At 40.5% G+C, this 18,828-nt stretch overlaps 1 protein-coding gene across 1 annotated transcript in view; it reads left to right on the top strand.

Moving 5' to 3' along the window:
* The first annotated feature begins 4,700 nt into the window (after positions 1 to 4,700).
* The window catches only part of WDFY3 (WD repeat and FYVE domain containing 3), a 122,013-nt gene continuing 107,885 nt past the window's right edge, over positions 4,701 to 18,828 (top strand). Inside the window, exons 1-2 of the mRNA XM_075708881.1 lie at positions 4,701 to 4,880; positions 11,014 to 11,137. Coding sequence (XP_075564996.1) covers positions 4,701 to 4,880; positions 11,014 to 11,137 — 304 coding nt within the window. The remainder of the gene's footprint in view (positions 4,881 to 11,013; positions 11,138 to 18,828) is intronic.

Below are 18,828 nucleotides of genomic sequence, written 5' to 3'. Positions count from 1 at the left end.
GTACTGTAATGCATGCTCAGAGCCAGGCCAAATTGAAGCTCTACAAGCAATTGCAAGACAGGTGTTCCCTAACTTGTGAGTTTGCTTCTCTTAAGGTTCTTTTCCGGTAGGCTTTTACTGTGCAGGGCGCTTGATTGTTGTGTGCTATAAGCAAGCAGTTGTGAACAGGTTACTTGATTCTTACTGAAAATACTGGAATCCTTTCATTTTTGACATTAAGGAGACTGCCAGGCCTTAATGCTGAATTCAAGTCATGTGCAGTGGTTACAGCTGACTGTGAAGACTGTGCAGATGCTTTCACTTAGTGGAACAGGAAGGTCCTTTCTTCTAGATATTTTTTGTTTGTAGTAAAAGGTTTAGGTGTATTGCTTTCTCTTTTGCAGGCCTAAGCCTAAACAAAGAAAACCTCAGTCAAAATATTTATACAGGACATAGTAGCAACATACCACTGTCCTTTCACTCAGCAAACATGTGTAATGTTCTGGTGTAGTATTTCTAATATATTGTTCCTCTGAAGATTGTAGGGGTTTGGGGTTTCGGTGGTGTGGGGTGTTTTGGGGGTCTTTTTTGGTTTTTTTTTTAGATGAGTTTAAACACCTCAGTGTTTTCTTAGGATAATTAAGTTCTGGTACTGAGACTCACAATGAGGAAGCTTTTGCCTGCTGTAAACTATGAATAATCCTTCTCACATATATAAGATTTGGGCCTAATGCTGGAGCTCCCAGAGCCCACTGCTACCTTCCTTGTATTTCCATAGATAATCTGTGTTATGGTAATCAGGAAAAATATCACTGTATTTGGACTGGCAAAAATAAATCGCAGAAATTCTTTCAGATTTCATGTACAATATGTTCCAGATGACGTTGTGTGGAGCCCACACTAGGCTTTTTTCTAATAGGACAGAAACACAGTAGGACTCAGCTCTGGAATAATTCCACAAGTAGCATCTACTCTGCTTGAAATTAATATATTGCATACATTTGAGTTGATCTGCAGTGGAATTAAGGGTAGACTTTACATGATTCTGAAGACTGAGAATGAGCAGAAAATACTGCCAGAAAAAGCTGATCCAGGGGGCAGATAACATTGTCGAAGAAAAGCAGCATATATTGCAAAGATCTCCATGTGTAAATGTCAGTGTTCCTACCCCTGTCTTTACTTTGTACGGTGCAACATGGACTCCGTATTTGTGAAAAACATCAAGGAAGTGAATACTTTATAGCAAAGGATGTTCCCAAAGCAGTGTCTTGTAGGAAGATTTTCTTGAGTGTTGCAGGGGTGTCTTTGGGACAGAAATCTGAAATTCCATGGTATTGTGGTGTTTTGGTGTGGTGTTTGTTTTTTGGTGGTGGTGGGGGGAGGTTGGAGTTCCAGCTGAATTAAGTACACAAATGGAATATATCACTTCTGTAGTGTCTTTTGGTTACTGCTGGAAAAAAAACCAAAATGAAATTAATTTGGATGTTACTTACACTGTTACATCCATTCTTCCCTCCTCTCTGCCCCATCTCTTACGCTGAGGTTGAATACATGATTGTACTGGGGCGTAGGCAGGAGGGACCACGACTGTGTTGAGAAAGTGAAGACTACTTTAATTCTTCTCTGCATTTGTCATCCCCCTGGGTTAAAACTGCACCAGTAAATGGGTCGCATCTTGGAGAAGCTGTCCCAGTAGGCTCCCGTTACACTGGGAAAGTAGTGTGTAACATTTATTTGGACTTCTGTGACTGTAAGAAAATTGTCAGATCTGGAACTGCAACTGTGTGGCTGAACCAGTGCAAATTCCTGTTCTAGGTGTGTGCTTAGGCTGAATAAAGCAATAGGATTTAAAAGAAAAATTGGCTGCAGTGGTGGATTCAATGACAATGTGCGTTTTAGGTGTTGGATTTAGAGTTCTCAGCATTTTGTGAATCATAAAAAGAAGTTTAATGTTATCTTGAAAGGATTTATGAAAAAGAAAATGCAGACTTTTTTCTTGCTACTTAGGCAGTGAAGTTTTGGCTCTTTGAGCTTGGATGTGGTATTCTGTTTGTTTACATGTTATTACAGCAAGAGAAGAGTTCCCAAACTGAAGAGTTTGGGCAAAAGGTGTGGGTTTCTGGAGGAAGTCCCAGAAACTGTGCTGTTTCGGTTTTAACTGCATGAATCATGCTGATTTGAAGTCTGTTACCTGTGTTATTTCTTAGGGATAATACACTAAAAGATGACATCCCGTTCTATCTCATTTTTCTTCAAATGTGAAAAGCCGCTGCAAATTTCCAGCATGGGCTGACAGTTGCTGGCTTCTACATTAGCCTAGCTTTTTTGATGTCGTCTTGTTTTGCAAAAAATCATTTTTTGCATTGTAGCAAAACATTCATTAGCATCAGTTCCTAATTTTTCTTGCATGTTAGTAAAATGTTGTTTTATGAACACATTCCAGAAAGGTATTTCATTCTTGGGTTAGAGAGAGAATGTTTTTCTTTTGTTAATACTTCTTACTAGTGGTTAATTATCTTCAGTTTTAAAAGTGTAGTCCTTGTTTGTAGCTGGTGTTATTTTCCTGGCTTTAGCACCCAACTACTGTCTTTCCTCACAGCTTAATCTCTGGGTTTGAGTTCTTCAGTAATGGGTATTTTCCCTCCGTTACTCTAATCACAGCACCTTTGGAATCACTTCTCCTTTTAATAATTGACCCTTCATGATAGCCTCTCTTTTTGATAATTTAAATAATTAAGTGCTTTAAATTTCTTGCTGTGAGGCATTTTCTACCCTTGAATAATTTTTATAGCTGTTACTGATCTTCGTTTTTCCAACCACCTTTAAGTGGCAAGAGGCAGACATTACAATTCTGTGGAGTATTTCATTGTTGGTGTTCTTAACGTCAATTATGGAGCCAAAACTGTTTCCCTGTTGCCCCTTACTCCTTCCCTTACTTGAACATAGTTGTGAGAATGGCCTCTTTTGCTACTGTGTCCAATTGGCTACATCTGTTGAGGGATTTATCTGCTGTGACCCTCTCAACTCTTGAGCAAGGTCCTGCTTCATAGACTTCAGTCTCACATTCAGAAGATTTGGTACATGTTGTTTTGAAGACTAATGCAGGGCTAAATACAGATGCTATGTCATATCTGTGAGATGTTTTAAAACGTTGGCACCAATGACATGGTAAAGTAGAACCTGGGCAAGATCAAGCAGGACTTCAGAGCCCTGGAGACATGAGTGTAGGGGATAGGAGCCCAAGTGATCTTCAACTTTATCTTGCCGGTCAGAGATAAGGGTGCAGGCAGAGCTCGACACATCATGCAGATGAACACCTGGCTTTGTAGCTGGTGTTGTCAGCAGGGCTTTAGCTTCTGTGATCACAGGACGTTCTTCGATGAGTACAGATTACTGGGGACAGATGGGATCCACATACCTAGAAGAGGGAAGAGAATCTTTGCTGGCAGATTGGCTAACCTAGTGAATCATGCTTTAAACTAATGAGCTAAGCTTGGGGGATAGGGCCCAAAGCTGGGACACTTGTGTACTCACAAGCAGCAGGGTGGATGAGTGCTCCCACCAGAGCAGTGATGAATGTGCCCCAACCCTCCAAAAGGTTCCACCAAAAAGGTGAGAGAGTTCACAGTCAAACTGAAATGCTTCTATGCCAATGCACACAGCATGGGTAACAACCAGGAGGAGCTGGAAAGCTGTCATTTGACCACTGTCACTCAAACTTGGTGGGATGAATCATGTGATTGGAGTACTGCAATTGATGGCTAGAAACTGTTCAGGAGGGACAGGCAAGGAAGGTGGGGGTGTTGCCCTCTCTGTTAAAAAAATGGATTGACTGCACAGTGCTCTTTTTGAAACAGCACTGCACAGGTTGAAAGCTTATGGATGAAAATTAGAGACAAAGCTGACAAAGGAAACCTTCTGGCTGATATTTACTACAGACTGCATATCAAGGGGAGGTCGTTGATGAAGCGTTCTTACTTCAACTACAGGAAGCATCACACTTGCAGGCCCTGATTCTGCTAGGGGACTTCAGCCACCCTGACATCCACTGCAAAAGATGATCTTTAAAGGTCTCTTCCAACCCAAACCATTCTGTGATTCTAAAACAAGTTTCTTGTGCTTCAGGAGGGAGAAGACTGAGGTGTTCTTCTGCAGACCCGACAGCTGAGGTGCAAGATGAACGATTGCTCCATTGGATAGCCTTGTCTATTTGCTGTAGGAAAGTCAGGAAAAAAATTCAAGCATGCCTCTGTATGATAAAGCCAATGTCTGAAAGAGTTTGAAGGTCTAGTTTGGTTAGATTTTAAAGTACCTAACTGTTACTGATTTTATTCTAGAATTATTTTGAGAATACTTTGCAATATGTAGATAACACTGCTGTAAATGCTGTGGAATGTGCATCAAAGAATCATACAAATAATCTAATAAAAAGTACCAGAACGTTTTGTGGTGTTCGAAGCCTGGTCAGTCATGCTTTGTGCTGAAGAGTATTAGATATTTTCCTGTTTCAAGTTGTTAGCTTTAAATCCCCTAGGCATGTACTAATCAATGCCTAGCATATAAAATTAGCTAATGCTCTTAACTGCAGTGTGGTACTTACTGTGAGAGACGGTGCTACCTATTTAAAGGCTTTGATGGAATAATGCCTCAATCTGTTGTACTCAGTAAGTTCGTTTTCCTTTCTGAACAGGATACAAGGGAGCTTCCAGAAGTCAGTCAAGATGAATATGGTGAAGAGGATCATGGGCCGGCCACGGCAGGAGGAGTGTAGCCCCCAGGATAACGCACTGGGCTTGATGCATCTGCGTCGCCTCTTCACAGAGCTCTGTCATCCTCCGCGGCACATGACCCAGAAAGAACAAGAAGAAAAACTTTACATGATGTTGCCAGTGTTTAACAGGGTAAGCTAGAGAATATGCAGGAGGTGTTTTCTTTATTTGAATTGATTGCTCATATTTTGTATTCCCAAGACCTTTTGGTTCTAGCACAACAGAAGCTTTTCTTCCGTTGGAATCCTTTCAGTTTTCCCCTTCTCCTCGCGTACTGTTGTGTTAGTCGATAAACCTGCCGTTGGAGATTTCCTTCTATTATCACTTTTTCTGAAGTGCAATCCACAGTTGCATGTAGACTGTCACAGAGCTTTCCTGCAGAGCTTGCTGTTATTACAGTCATCTGATTTCCAACCTAAACTTACTCGTAGCAAGTTTATACCCACTTGTTTGTGCAACAGCACTGTCCTTGAGTCTAAACAACTCCTCTCCCTTCTTCATATTTATTGTACTGATGCTTATTTAGAGATAACAATCATAGTATTTCCTGTCAGACTTGGTTTTGCTAGTCTACATGAGCTTAATTTTAATCTCCTCTTGTGATAAATTCTCTATATTCTCATTGCCTTTGTAGCCCTTTTCCTGTGTATTGAGTCTGAATCCCTCTTCTTGGACAAGGGGATTTTGAACAAGCGATCTGTAGGGAAGATGTAATAGCCACTTGTACAGTGCCATTCATATTTCATGATTCCCTTGTGCTCAGGCACTGAGATTTTGTTTGGAGGCAGGACTGTAATGACTGTCACTGGAATTAATAGCAGCTAAATCCTCCCGATGTCTTATGTCACTCAGTTACTCTGCCACTTCATTGTAAATAATAACTTTGATCATAGTTTTAGGGTCTTGAAAGAGCAGTAGGTACAGATCTAGCTTTCCTTTTTTTCCCGAAGCTCCTCTTGGGTGGTGGATTTGTGCTTGTATATGCTAGCATGAAGAACTGGAATCATCCAAAAACTGAAATGCTAAAACTTGACAGGAAGATCAGCTCAGCTTTCTCTTTTTTTAGCCTGATGTTTTGTTGAAAGTATGGCTTATGATGGTGTTAGACATTGAACTGCTTACATGCCATGTAGAAAAATTAATCCTAGTCAAGGCATTGTATTAATAGGGTTTTCAGTCTACTAGGTAGCATGCTTTACCAGGTAGATCCCCTAAATGTCATTCCATTGCCCTAGGTCTTATTCCTAGTTCTACTGGTAACCTGTTGTGTGAGTTTGGGGGAAGTAAGCTCAGTTCATCTGCTTCCTCTTTAATTTATCTGCTTGGATTGTATGCCCTTTAGTTATGGACTTTCTTAATTTGTTTTTACAAATTAGCACAATGTAATCTTAATCTTGGTTTGAGCCCGTGAAGGTTATGTTGATGCAGTTATGCTTAGAAATCTCCCTCTGGTGGTTACAGGTGGCTGATGCTTCTGAAAAGGGGAATGTATCCACTGTAGCTGCTTCAGCACGTAGTTGTAATCTGTGGGCAGAGAAGAAATTTTTTCCTGGCCCTTGTGGTAGTTACTTGCAGTAGCATTGTATCTATGGAAGTTGCAACTGGTGATATAACTGGGTTTAAGAAAAACTAGTGCAGCATGCATGTCCTATTTCTGTACAGCAGTCTTTCCTTAGACTTTGATTAGACTTCAGAGATTAAAAAGAACAGTTGAGTTTTAATTTCTCTGTTGTTTCTCCCTTTTGTCTTTTTCCCCTTTCTTTCTTACTACACTTTTTTTTCTTCCTTTACAGCACTTGCTGGCTTTGTCCTAATTCTCGGTCTCTCCACTTGACCCTGTTGAAGCCTAGTTGTAGTTGCCTCATGTGTTTGCACTATTATTCTCTCTCACTGTCCTTCATTCAGCTTGTGTGTTGAAGCATTCTGAAAAACAAATCAGTAGCCACAAGTTGTCTTCTTACTCCGTCAAAATCAGCTCTTGCCTAACTAATCTCAGGTACCATTTAGATTTCTCGAAAAGATGAATGGTTTTTGTGATTTCCATCTGTATGAGTACATCTTGGCTACTCTTTTCTCCTAGATCCCAGTTTTTCCCTTGTTTATCACAGGTTTTTCCTTCCCCAGGTTCCTCGTCTCTCTTCTGTTCTTTACAGAATCCATCTATTTTGTGGATGGGCTCTTTTCCCTTCTCTAAATCCTGGAGACTCTTTTGTTCCCTTCTTTACTGAGGTGAACTTGATGCTGAAGACGCACATTCTTCTGTGCTTGCCAAATATTTTGCTTTTGGATCCTACCTGTGGTTGTCTCTCTTCCTCTTCTCTCTTGTTTCCTTGTTGGTTTTAACGTCGCTATCCTTAAACTCTGGCTGTTCTTAATCTGCGACCTTCTTGGAGTTGTCCTTGCCACAAATACAGGCTGTTGTCACTTCAGTTTCCAACCTCTGTAAAATCTGAATTGTAGTCTGGCACATTGAGGGAGGCATGTATAGTTTCTGCTCTTTCACTTCCTTTCTCTCAGTCCTTGATAACCATTATCAGTTAACTGTCAATGAACTGTTAGTGTAGCACAAACAAAACTGATTTCTCTGGGTCAGTCAGGTCTCATCAGTCCCTATTACAGGGGAACTTTTTTCCTTGCATTTCATACAAATGCCTTCTTGTCTTCCTGCGTTCAAGAGGCTGAGCAGTTGTGATGTCATTTATTTATTTCTACTTCCACAGTTTACCTTTTTAGGTTCCTGGTTAGTGCCACCTTCTTCTTTTGAGGTTTACGTATGAAGTCTGCTGTGGCTTCCTTGGCTTATCTAGTCTTGTGTCTTCTAGAGTGTCAGCTGTCTGTAGTACAGCTTGCTTTGGTACAATCCTGCTAGTTTAGTAACTGCGAGTCAGACAAACTCTGAAATTGATTGGAATTAAAAATAGAACAGGAGAAATATTTAATTTTCCAAAGACTCCTATATGTGATTTTCAGTGGGAGATATGGTAAATCTTGGTTCACTCTAAATTCTGAGATTACTTTCCTCTGAGACCTGCTGTTGCTGACAGGAAACACTAAAACATTGCTAGAAGTTCCTTTTTAAAAATTTTCTCATTTCTCAAACAGAGTCCTTAGCTGCAAATGTTTTAAGCTATCAGCTAATAACTTGATTCAAATTCACACTCTGAATCCCTCAGTTACTTTGCATAGTTATCTGTATTCTGTTGAATGAGTTTAAGTGAGATTGGGTAATTTTTGTATTAACTGCCTTAAGTGAAGTCCATGATGGTGTACCATAGAAGCATTATCTCTTACAAGATTGGGATGTCTGTGTTAGGAGAAAACCCTGAATAGACTGTGGGGCTCAGATCAAGATTTTGGTACCATACCTTGATATGTACTGCAGAATGTCTCTTGTACAGAGTAGTGAGCTGTTGAAGTGGGAGCTGTGTGTGTTTGGCTGGAAGCAGGGAGAGCAAGAGTGTGTGCATGTGCACGTGTGTGTAAAATCTAGGAAGTAGTTCTGGAAGAAGCATGCTTGTTACTGAATGCAGAGATCTAGAGTGGGGAAGGCAAGTCTGCTTCCCATAGGCATCCAAGCAGCCAGTGTATCCAGGAGCTCTTTCAAGGCTTTCTTGCTTAACCATGTGTTGTGGGTTTTTTTTCTCTCTTCAGAGGTATCTGAAGTTTTGTGTGAAATGCAGTTCCATTTTCTTCCTGATATTTTGACGACTATTAATCAGTAAATCCAGAGGAGTTAAAGCATACTTAACTTTGGTTTATAGATACAGTGTGTGCCAAACATGCTGTAGTTTAAACCATCTTGTAAGTTCTGGTAACAAATGGGTTTACAGACCATTTCTGTTTCCTCATTGTTCAGGGAGGCTTATGAAATGATGAATCACATAGTAATGAAAAGCTAAATTGGTGCATAATTAACAAAAGATTGGCCCTCAGGAAGAGTACTCAAAAGGCTCCTTTCAGAGTTCACTGCGTTTGCAGAAGCATTGCTCTACAGGCACGGTAGTAACCCTTTTGCAGTATATGAAGAAAGTGGATGGAATGATGAAGAGGCTGGGTTTGAATAAGTGGTACATTGTTTACATTTTCTTGAAAGAGCCTTGCTTTTCCTTATTAAAAAGATGATTTGCTAGTAAAATGTTTGGTATCCTCTTCCTGGTTTTTACTACCACCTTTGGTCAAAGAGTATATCAATATATGATGCAGATGCTTGTTCTACATACTGCAAACTTCGTTATGGGGCAACTAGTTAAAAGCCAGTTCACCTCAGTCAGCCTTTTACTGTAACTTTGAGATCTCTGCATTTCCTGGGATCTGCTGACAGCTGTAGGCAAGCTCAGGACAGGTAACAGGGCTGTTAGTTTTTTCTCTTTCCTTGGTCTGAGTGAAAGAGCTTTAAACAGTTAATGATGGCAAGGTGCTTTGCCAGTGTGCGTTTTAGTCTAGATTATGTTGCTTAGGTTACACCAGTGAACATGCAAGCCTTGAGGCCCTCTTGCCGCCTTATATCCTTGTGGAAGTTAGAGGCTCTCAGATGAACGGGGAGCTGATGCAGACAACTGCAGAAGGAGGTCTTGTGAAAGGTTTAGGGAAATTTGGATTGTCTGTACTGGGAATGTTGCATACTTTGTAATCCAAATGAGGTGTTTTTCTTGGTCTGCTGAAAACAGTTGTCTGCCTGTAATGTCTGGGCTCCTGTTTGCTTTCTTTATTGATAATGGTGGTTGAAATTTCCTATATGAGAAATGCTTAAGTTTTTGGTGAAAAATATTTTTATTGTGAGAAAACTGAGTGTTCAATTTCAATGCTGTATTTCTGGCTCTGTTTCATCATGCCTTTGCAATGCGAGTAGGCAGGAAATATATTTTTGGCACTCTGTAATGTGCCAGAGCAACTGATACTAAGGGGAGTAAGAAGTCAAACTTAGACAAAGGTTATTCTGTCTTCTGCCTTTTAAGTTTTCTTCAGTAACTTTGGCGTTGCAAGGTAAGTTGGTACCGCAATTATCTTGCATTAATATTGCAGATTTCACTGGCTGTCCCTAGACTTAAGAGTGACCTCAGTTAGCAGCTCAGCTGCAATAGTATAACTGGGTCACCCAGGGAAAGGAGACAAGGGTGAAGCAGCTGTTGAATCCGAATCAGCTGTACTGCTGTAGATTGCATCCTCTTTCTGAGAGGCAAATATAACACATTGAACTAAAGTTTTGTTAGAAAAATACTGTAATCTGTTACACTTCCTGGCTCACCGGTGACACTCCTGCAGAATAGCCACAAGGGAGAGAAACATAAATGAGCAGAGAAGTATTGAGACTGTTCAGGTATGTAGCAGGGCTGTTCTGTTTTTTTCAGCACTGACACAAGCGATGATACCAGAATTTGGATTGCATGCTTTCTTTGATAATGAATATCGTGGTTTTACTGTGACCATTTTAGTGCAAGGATTACATTGGAAGTGTGGATGGAGACTCCTTTTTGTGTGCAGTCTTGAATGGAAAGTAAATTACCTCAACAACTAGCTAATCAATTTTGGGATAATGTCATGTTCCATAGCTTAATGCAGTACCACAGAGTTAACACATTGCTACCTGTTAAATGTGATTCAATAAATGATTTAATAACAAAATTAATGCTTAATCATGAAAAATAAGTTACTAGAATTAAGTGACAATTTATTAAAAAAAAAAAAAATCCCTAGTAAGTACTACTGTTATGTTCAGGAGGACCTCAAGAGAGGAGAGTAAGGCCTTGGGATGCCAGCCTTGGGAGGCTTCCTGGTATCATCAGTTTATCGAGCGAAGACTTAACAGGGCAGTTCTATTTCCTAGTCTCTTCTAGGAGATCTACACATTGTTCTGTACATGCAGTTCACCCCTGTGGGATGTTTAGGTCCAGCAGGTAGTAAAGGAGTTGCTCTTAAAAACAGAACTCCTGTTGGAGAATTTTCTCTGGTATCTAGTCTTTACCCCATTACGTGCAATCTCAGTCTTTTGGGGCTCTGTGGGATTTTCATCTTGCAAGAAAACTTGTGATTCCCTCTTTCCCCTTCATTGATGAACAATGACTTAATTCTAACTATCTATCTAACTATCTATCTAACTATCTATCTTAGAGCATGCACTGTGAAAACCAGTACAGCGATGAATTCTGCAGCAGGAAAACAAAAACATGTAATCTCCATAGTAATACTCCTTCACAAAGGAAAGTGCTAGTTTGTAGTGACCCCTGTAAACTGAACGACTTTTTGATGTATTTTTCTCTTGGTTTAGGTGTTTGGAAATGCTCCTCCAAGTACAATGACAGAAAAATTTTCTGACCTCCTGCAGTTTACTACTCAAGTGTCACGACTGATGGTGACTGAAATTCGACGGAGAGCATCGAATAAGTCCACAGGTATTGCATGGGGCACAAGTTTGGGCTTTGTGAGATGTGCACCATGAGTTTCAGATCAGTCAGAATACTGTGAACTGCCATCCAGAGCAACTGTGCAGGCTCAGAAACTGAAGTCTTCGCAGCAAAAATGCGATGTCTTCCGTTTCTTTGGGCTGAGAGAGAGAGGAGGAGGAGGAGGCTAGAGTTTTCCGCCCTGGGTTACAGAGAAAACTGAGTTCCACAAACTTGACAACACATTGAAGAGAGAGAAGTGAGCTAAGTTGCATGACCTACGTAGAAGGAGACCACGAGCATGCATATGGACAGCTACTGTATCTTGCCTGAGGTGCCTGTTGGTGGTATGTTTTGTCCCTTGGATATGTTAACTTTCCAAAACCATGCATTTTTAAATTAGCTGTTGGCCTGGAAGCTAGTAAGATGTGAAAGTACAGTGAGTCCCATATTAGGACCAATACTGCCAGCCCTAGAAAAATGTTAGTGGACCCCTCTTTTGCTCTGTTTATTAAATGTCAGGATGAGATTTGGTTTTGTTGAACCCTGAATGTGTCAGAACGTGACCACCTATTGGGAGTTGCATAATTGAGGACAGTGTGCCAAGAAGGCATGTTTCATTAGCTTTCCTCTTTGATTTCCTCTTCTGAAAAGGAGCGGTTCCGAGAAGTATCGTTTTTGTGTACTAGATAATATTAAGATCTGTGCTGGCTTCTCAGTTTGGATTTGGTGGTAAATAAGGCAATAGCGGGCTGGAAAAGGCTGTGCAAATTATTACGCATGAAGTCAGGAGTCACAAACTGTGCCAATTACAGTTTCTTTCCATTTTAAGTAGAGTGACTAACAGTGAAACATTCCAGATGGCTAAACAGATATCATAGACAAAACCTGTTCTCTATGAGTAAACAGGCGCAAAACGTCTTTTCTTTGAGTATTTAAGGGAAATGAATGTCCAACAGCCATGCTGGCAGAGTGGTGGTGCTTTTTTGACATTTTTTTTCTGGGGAACATCTGTTATGTCTGCTCATCAGTTGGATTCTGCTAAGAATGGCCATTTCTTTGTGTTTATTACTTAAGCCATACCTCTCCAAGATAATCCTCTTGTCATTCGTGAAACCCCACAAGTCAGAGGTAGATTTTGTTGTTGTTGTTGGGTTTTGGGGGTTTTCTTGTTTTCTACCCCACTTGGAAACTTAACCACAGTGAAATAAAGACAGTTTGGTACTCTTCCAAGCTCTAATGTAATGAGGACCAATGTTTTTATTAAAACAGAAAGCAGTCCTTTCTCCTCTGTTATCAAGATTGCTATTGCTTCGGTCAGTAAACCCTTTTCAGACCTCATGTAAGAAGGCCTGAGAGGTCTGTTTTCTGCAGTTGCATTGTGACTCTTGGCAGGACCAGGGAGTTGCAGTTTGCTCTCCAGAAATGACCAATTAACAAGCTGTTAAAACTCATAGTTTGCAGACTTCTGTGTTAAACTGTTCAGAGCTAGATACACATTTCCTGTGATACTGAAAAAAAAAATAGAAATTCTTGGCTTTTTAGAATATGCTTTATGTTAAAGACATAATACTGTATTTATGGATTGTGAAGACTCTTGCTTTTGGTTTGTGGTGGGTGTTTTTTTTTTTTAAACCTTCCATTCTTTTTGTGTACCAAACAAAAAGATACAGCCTATCTTAATAGCTCTTAACAGGTAATTATATCTCCTAGCATGTTTTTAAAAGTGAAAAACTTCAGTAACAGCTGTATGCAGGAAATGTCTCTGGTAATACCCAAGTGCAAATTCCTGATGGTGTGAAGTGCTCTGCCTAAGTCAACAAAATTGCTGAACTTGTTTTAGAGATGAGCTTTCCATACAAACGTTATCAAAAGTCAACTTTAGATAGTTAATGAAAGGGAAGAAATTTTACAAGAACTTGCTTTCTATTTATAAAGACATAAATGCTTTGGCAGTATTTTACAGTTGGGAATGTAGTATGATTAAATCTTACCTGTTGGTGTGTTGGGGGTTTTTTGGGGGGTTGTGGGGGGTGGGGGTTGGGGTTTTTAAAAATTTTTTTTCCCCCCTCTCTCCTCCATCTCATAATGGAGCACAGGGCAATTTTTTTTCATCAGGCCTTTGAGTATTTATGCTAATAGCTATGTGAGTAATGCCTGCCATCGTGGAGGCATATCTCAGTTATTCTTGGCAGACTGTAGTAGTTTTCTCAGAACAGTGTTTCGTGATTCAGTAGTAACTGTGCCAGCACCCTATCTTAAGTAGTCTCTGAACATTGCCATTGTAGTTATCTGTTCAACTGCAGTTTCAACTGTCTTGTTTCTCTAGTATGGATGTAACCTTGGAGTAAAAAAACCGAAGCAGTTAAAATTGAGTTAAATTACCTTGTACATTTAAGTCTTTGCAGTACAGCAGTGATAATTTGCAGGTGACAGCAATAACCGTTATCTATGAGGATTAGCGCATGGTTTCACTTGCCCTGGGGTATCTAGTCTGTTTCAGAAGATGGTGGGGTCATGGTTGAGATAGCTCTATATACTTGAGATTTTTCGCTGCCAAATTTTCCACAAATAAATCCAATTTTGTGTCTGAATTGATCAAAAAGTTGTGGTAGTACTGTGCTAAAATATGCATTCAAACATCTATTTATAGCATAGTCTCAGTTCTGAAATGAAGCTTTCTTTTGGGAGCAAGTGCATCTGGCTCAGGGCTGAAAAAGATAGGCTTCTTATAAAAGGGACAGGGACAGCTGGAATCTTGTTAGAATAGATATGGCTACTAATGGCTACTTTGGCTACTGATGCTGGAGGGGAAGCAACACTTTTATTTCATTTTTTTTTCCAAAAGACATACCCTGGATGCAATTGATTCCTCTGTGATTTTGCAAATATTTCAACAGCATGTCCTACGGTGTTTGGCACGTCAATAAAGATAAGCATACGGCAGGGATAAGCATGTTTTGGTGCATCAATGCAAAGATAAGCATATGGCAGGGAAGGTTAGTTCAGGCAATCCCTCTGGTGTAGACAGCAGGACTTGTGTGCCATTTCAAGGTGTCCAGCCGGGCTGATGCACAGTGGAGTGTGATCCCCGAAGTCCTGTGTGGAGGTGGCTGGTGTGCAGGTAGGCAGGAGAGCTTCTGTCTCCATGCCATAAGTGCCGTGAGCTGAATAGCTTGGGACCTTTTGGTTTATCATTTCAGTGAGTACCTGTACCTTGTACATGAGAAATCCCGACTGCTGAATAGTTTCACATTGCAAACTTAAAGGTAAGTGCACAAAGTTGTCCTCTCTGGATCAAATCATGAACCCATGTAACTGAGTGGTGGGTTCCCAGCTGCGGTCACTAACAAACCAAAAGCAAGTAACAGGGCAAGTACGGAGTACACCTTTGTCTTTCACTCTTCACAGCTTCTCATATTTCAGCTGTTAAGGGTGTGCAAACCTGTGATTTGGTACCTTGTAGTGGTTATTCCATGTTTACTAAAATTGGTTTCTAACTCAGTCCTATGTTGTCTGCATCTCAAGCACACCAAAATATGTACTGGCAGCTCCTGTTATTTAATGCATTAGGATATATAAACACTTGATATCACAGGGAGGTTCAGAATTATTCCCTTATTTGATGGGCAGTCCTGCAACCTGGAAGGTCCTTTCGCAGTCTGAATATGAATTAAGTGGTTGTGGGGACAATCTATGAAACCTGTGCAGAAGGGTAGAATATTGAAGAATGAGAAAGCAAACCAGTTCATCACAGGGCTGGAACATTTTAACCTCTTTTCAAGGTCAGTTTCAAAAGTTTAATGTGTGCTAGTCTGTGTACATCACTGTTTTATGCACCTTTTAAAATAAATATAGTTGTGTCTTGTTTCATTGGTTTTAGTCAAAGTTTCATTCCATATTTGCAACATTCTCTGTATGTATTTGTCTCAGTATTTACTATTTAATGCTAAATTTATTTTTTACCATACACCTAGACTGTTCAGCTAATCCCTCCTACCTCCAGAAACATCATTTGCAGTTACTGTTTGTACCCTCTGAATGTTGTGGTGGTTTGGTTTTGGGTTTTTTTTGTTTGTTTGTTTGTTTGGGTGTTTTTGTGTGGTTTCCCCACCCTGTCCCCCTCCTTACTCTTCATTTCACTGATTTGCTCAAAGTGTTTCACTAGTGAAAATGCTTTTAACCTCTTTAGGCATTTCTCTAACAGGTCTGCTGAAAGACCATCATTATCTCATCTTCAAATCACTTTGGGAGACCAAATTGATAAATGTTCATCATCATAATGTTTTACCATTGCAGAAAACCACATCTGTGGTTTGTATCTGGCCTCTGACAATGCCTACCTTTATTCTTTTTAAAAATCCATTGATCTGCAAACTCTGCTTTTATTGTTCATTTTTATTGCAGTTCACCTCTATCACATCACCAGAACTAATTTTATGTTTGTCTTAAATACACAAGAGTTAGTATTATTTGTTCAAGTGCATCTTGCATTTTGAGTATGTTACTGAGGGTAGGTAAAGGAAGCTTCTTATCTACTAATAAGTACCCTTTAGGGCTCCTCCCATAATGAAGTTTGAAGTTTTCCTGATAGTGTTACTTGTAGTGTCTGCTTCCCTTTGAAGAGCTGAGGATCTTTCTCGCTAAAATAAGTGGACTTAGGGGTTGCTTTCAGACTTTTTTGGTATGTTAGTTAAACTTTTCTTCTGTTGAGAAGAGAGTATGTTGGAAATGATCTCATGTGCTGTGACTACACGTGTCCTGTTTTTTTATATATATATTTATTTTTTTATATATATATATATATATATGTTTTTCCTGTCCTGTGGGTGACTTTGCTTTACAAGGTGATTCTGTTTTGAATTTATTGAAATTGCTCTGAAAGTTAAGCAGTGTCCTATCAGCTACTCATCAAGAATCAGTTCTGATCAACGACTGCTATATCTTTTTATTTTTGGTTAAGCTTCAATTTATTTTTGATGCTCTTTACCAGGTCTTATGCAAGGCAAGTGTAGTGCAATGTAGTGCCTTTCCAAGAGATCCTAGAAAGCCCGTTCTTTTATCAGCCAGGTTAGTGAGGCTGAATGCTGACACAGTTGAGTTGTTTATCTTTGGATGAGCAGTCCTTCATTTCTGCACACTGCAAAGGCATCAGCCACTTCTTATCTGTGGCTTGTGACGACAGCACTGCACTGTTCCTGATGATTGAAGGAAGACTTTTTGCCATCCCATTTTCGTTTGGGTTGGTACTTCTCTCTTATTATCTAGGCAGTTGGAACAATTTGAATTCTTTAACTCTAGGTATCTGACTGTGTTTCCAGGCATGCCCCGTGAGAAGTGGTAGATACTTCTTGAGGGCTTGATTAGAGAAGGGATCCCTGACTTCAGCTTGCTCCCCACCACCCCCGACACACCCACCCATACCTCCCATTCCCCCCCCATCCCCTTTGGCTGATGCACGGATATTTTTTCACTAATATTCCACTCTAGGATAAGAATAAGCTATACAAAAGTCCGATGATGCTATTATATGCTGTTTATGGTACTAGAAAATCTAACTGAAAGCTTTGTGTACTGAGTTTATCCTTAGTGCTATTGCTATAGGCAATAACATTGCTTGTCATGCAGTGCTGCTTTCTGCTAGCAATCTGAATGGCTCTAATCCTATTGCTTTCCATCTGCTGCTTTTCTGAAGTCCAGGATGCAAAGCACCCGTGTCATCTCTTAAGTATGAAACAAATTCACGTGTTTTATTCTGCCAGGCCTCTATACCATATATACTGAATCCATGATGAAAAATCTGACTACTGTGTATTAACCATGTGACCACATAATTGTGGTCATACTTACGCGTTCATGCTTCCACAGTTGTCAAGATATGTATGCTTACATATTATTTTATAGGTTTTTCTCTTTGTTCTTTTGCTGTTTTTACTAGCTAGCATATCCCACTCCTAGATTTAGTGGTTTGTTCTGCAGAAGTTGAAAGGTTAAGGACACCTGGATGGGGCACATAAAGGATGTTATAATTAAAAAGATGGCTTGAGCACTTCAAAACGAGGGAAAAGGTAAAGAAATAAATTAAGACTAGTGCTGGTGATAGCACTATCATTTAAGATTAATTTCCATCAAATTTGCTCAGAGCAGATGACAAGAGAACTTCTTCCTCTACTTAAAATGCTGTCTGTGTTTTAGGTAGTGCTTAATTAAGACTGACAGTTTTGAAACTGCTATTTATAGTGTTCAACTGCTATGCTATTTAGGATGCCAGCAGCATGACAGATTTTTCAGAAGCATATGCTTAACCCCTGAGTCTCACTTTCAAAGATGACTATAAGAGCCCCTGTTCCACAGGTGGCTTTTGGAGACTGTGTCCAAAGGAGGCTGTGCCCACCCTATTTGGTACCAGTCGTACCTGCTTACAGTCAGAGACTGATTGCCCAGCTCTGTCTGTGGTCAGATAGAAAGAGAATGGGCCTACTAAATAGCACCTAATGCTGGCCTGGTGGGGCACTGTCATTGTAGAAGCAGCGCATGCTTTAGACGTGCTTGACACTCAGAATTTAGGAAAGTGGCTTTTGCCAGGAATTCTGGCATTTGGCTATGCCTCTAGTGTAGGAACTATGTCTGTGGCGCTTTCTAAGTTGGTCTGCTCATACACCCAACGACCTGGCCAATGTTTTGCACCAATGGTTTTGGAAAACAAAGTACCCACCAGGTAATTCAGGTCAGCATGCTGGGACGTTGCTGCATGTCCGCATTTGTGTGAGTTTTAAAAATTGCCTTACCTTTCACCTTGGTATTTCAAGCTTTGTTTTATCTCAGTTGGTCTCATGCAGGGATTTTGGTAGGTGCCTCTCCTTACTTCAGCACCAGAATTGGAAAAGCCAGTGGTTTGTACAAAAACCTGTTATGGGAATAAGGCTGCAAAACAAAAACATGGGAAAATAGCCATTGCACAAATGAACCAAATCTGGATTTTTACCTTAAATCTGTGTCTCTGTGTTTTTTCTAGGATTATAACTATAAAAGGGTTTCTGGGCTTTAGGGAAAAACACATCCTCTTTGCACTGGAAGGGAATGAAACTGACACCAGCATGGGCAGAATGAAATCCCCCTGAGTGAGACATCAAATAGACCTTTTTCTGTGTGAGAGAACATCATAGAATAAGAGACGTCTCTTGTCTGACCTCCTGCTCACAGCCAAACCAACTGTGAGATGGGACCAGGTTGTGCAGGGCGCGATCCTGCTGTGTCTTGAAAGCCTCCAAGGCTGGAGACAGCACAACCTCTCTGGGCCCTGTTTCAGTGCATCTCTTGTCCTTGAGGTGGGGGGAGATTTCTCTTATATGCAGTCTGAACCTCTCTTGATTTAAGCATGTTGTCTCTCACCCTCCAGCCATGCAGTGCTGCGAAGAGCCTGGCTCTGACTTCTCGATAGCTCCCCGCACCGTGGGCACTAAGGCTGTTGTTTGATGCCCCTGAGGCTGTCTCCTCTCCCTGGTTCCTCAGCCTCTCCTCACAGGGTTGGTGCTCCAGCCCCCAAACACCTTGGTGGCCCTTGGCTGAAGTCCTGTTGATCATTCCACATGTGATCTAACGAGCGTTGTGCAGAGGGGAGTAATCACTTCATCTACCAGCTGTCCTCCTGTTGATAAAAGTGTTTCTTTACACCTTGGGTTTTGTTACATTGATTTGCC

Source organism: Pelecanus crispus, chromosome 4 (genome assembly GCF_030463565.1).
Source record: "Pelecanus crispus isolate bPelCri1 chromosome 4, bPelCri1.pri, whole genome shotgun sequence".
NCBI lineage: Eukaryota > Metazoa > Chordata > Aves > Pelecaniformes > Pelecanidae > Pelecanus > Pelecanus crispus.
Note: the sequence above shows the minus strand (reverse complement) of the source record. Positions and strands in the feature narration are given on the sequence as shown.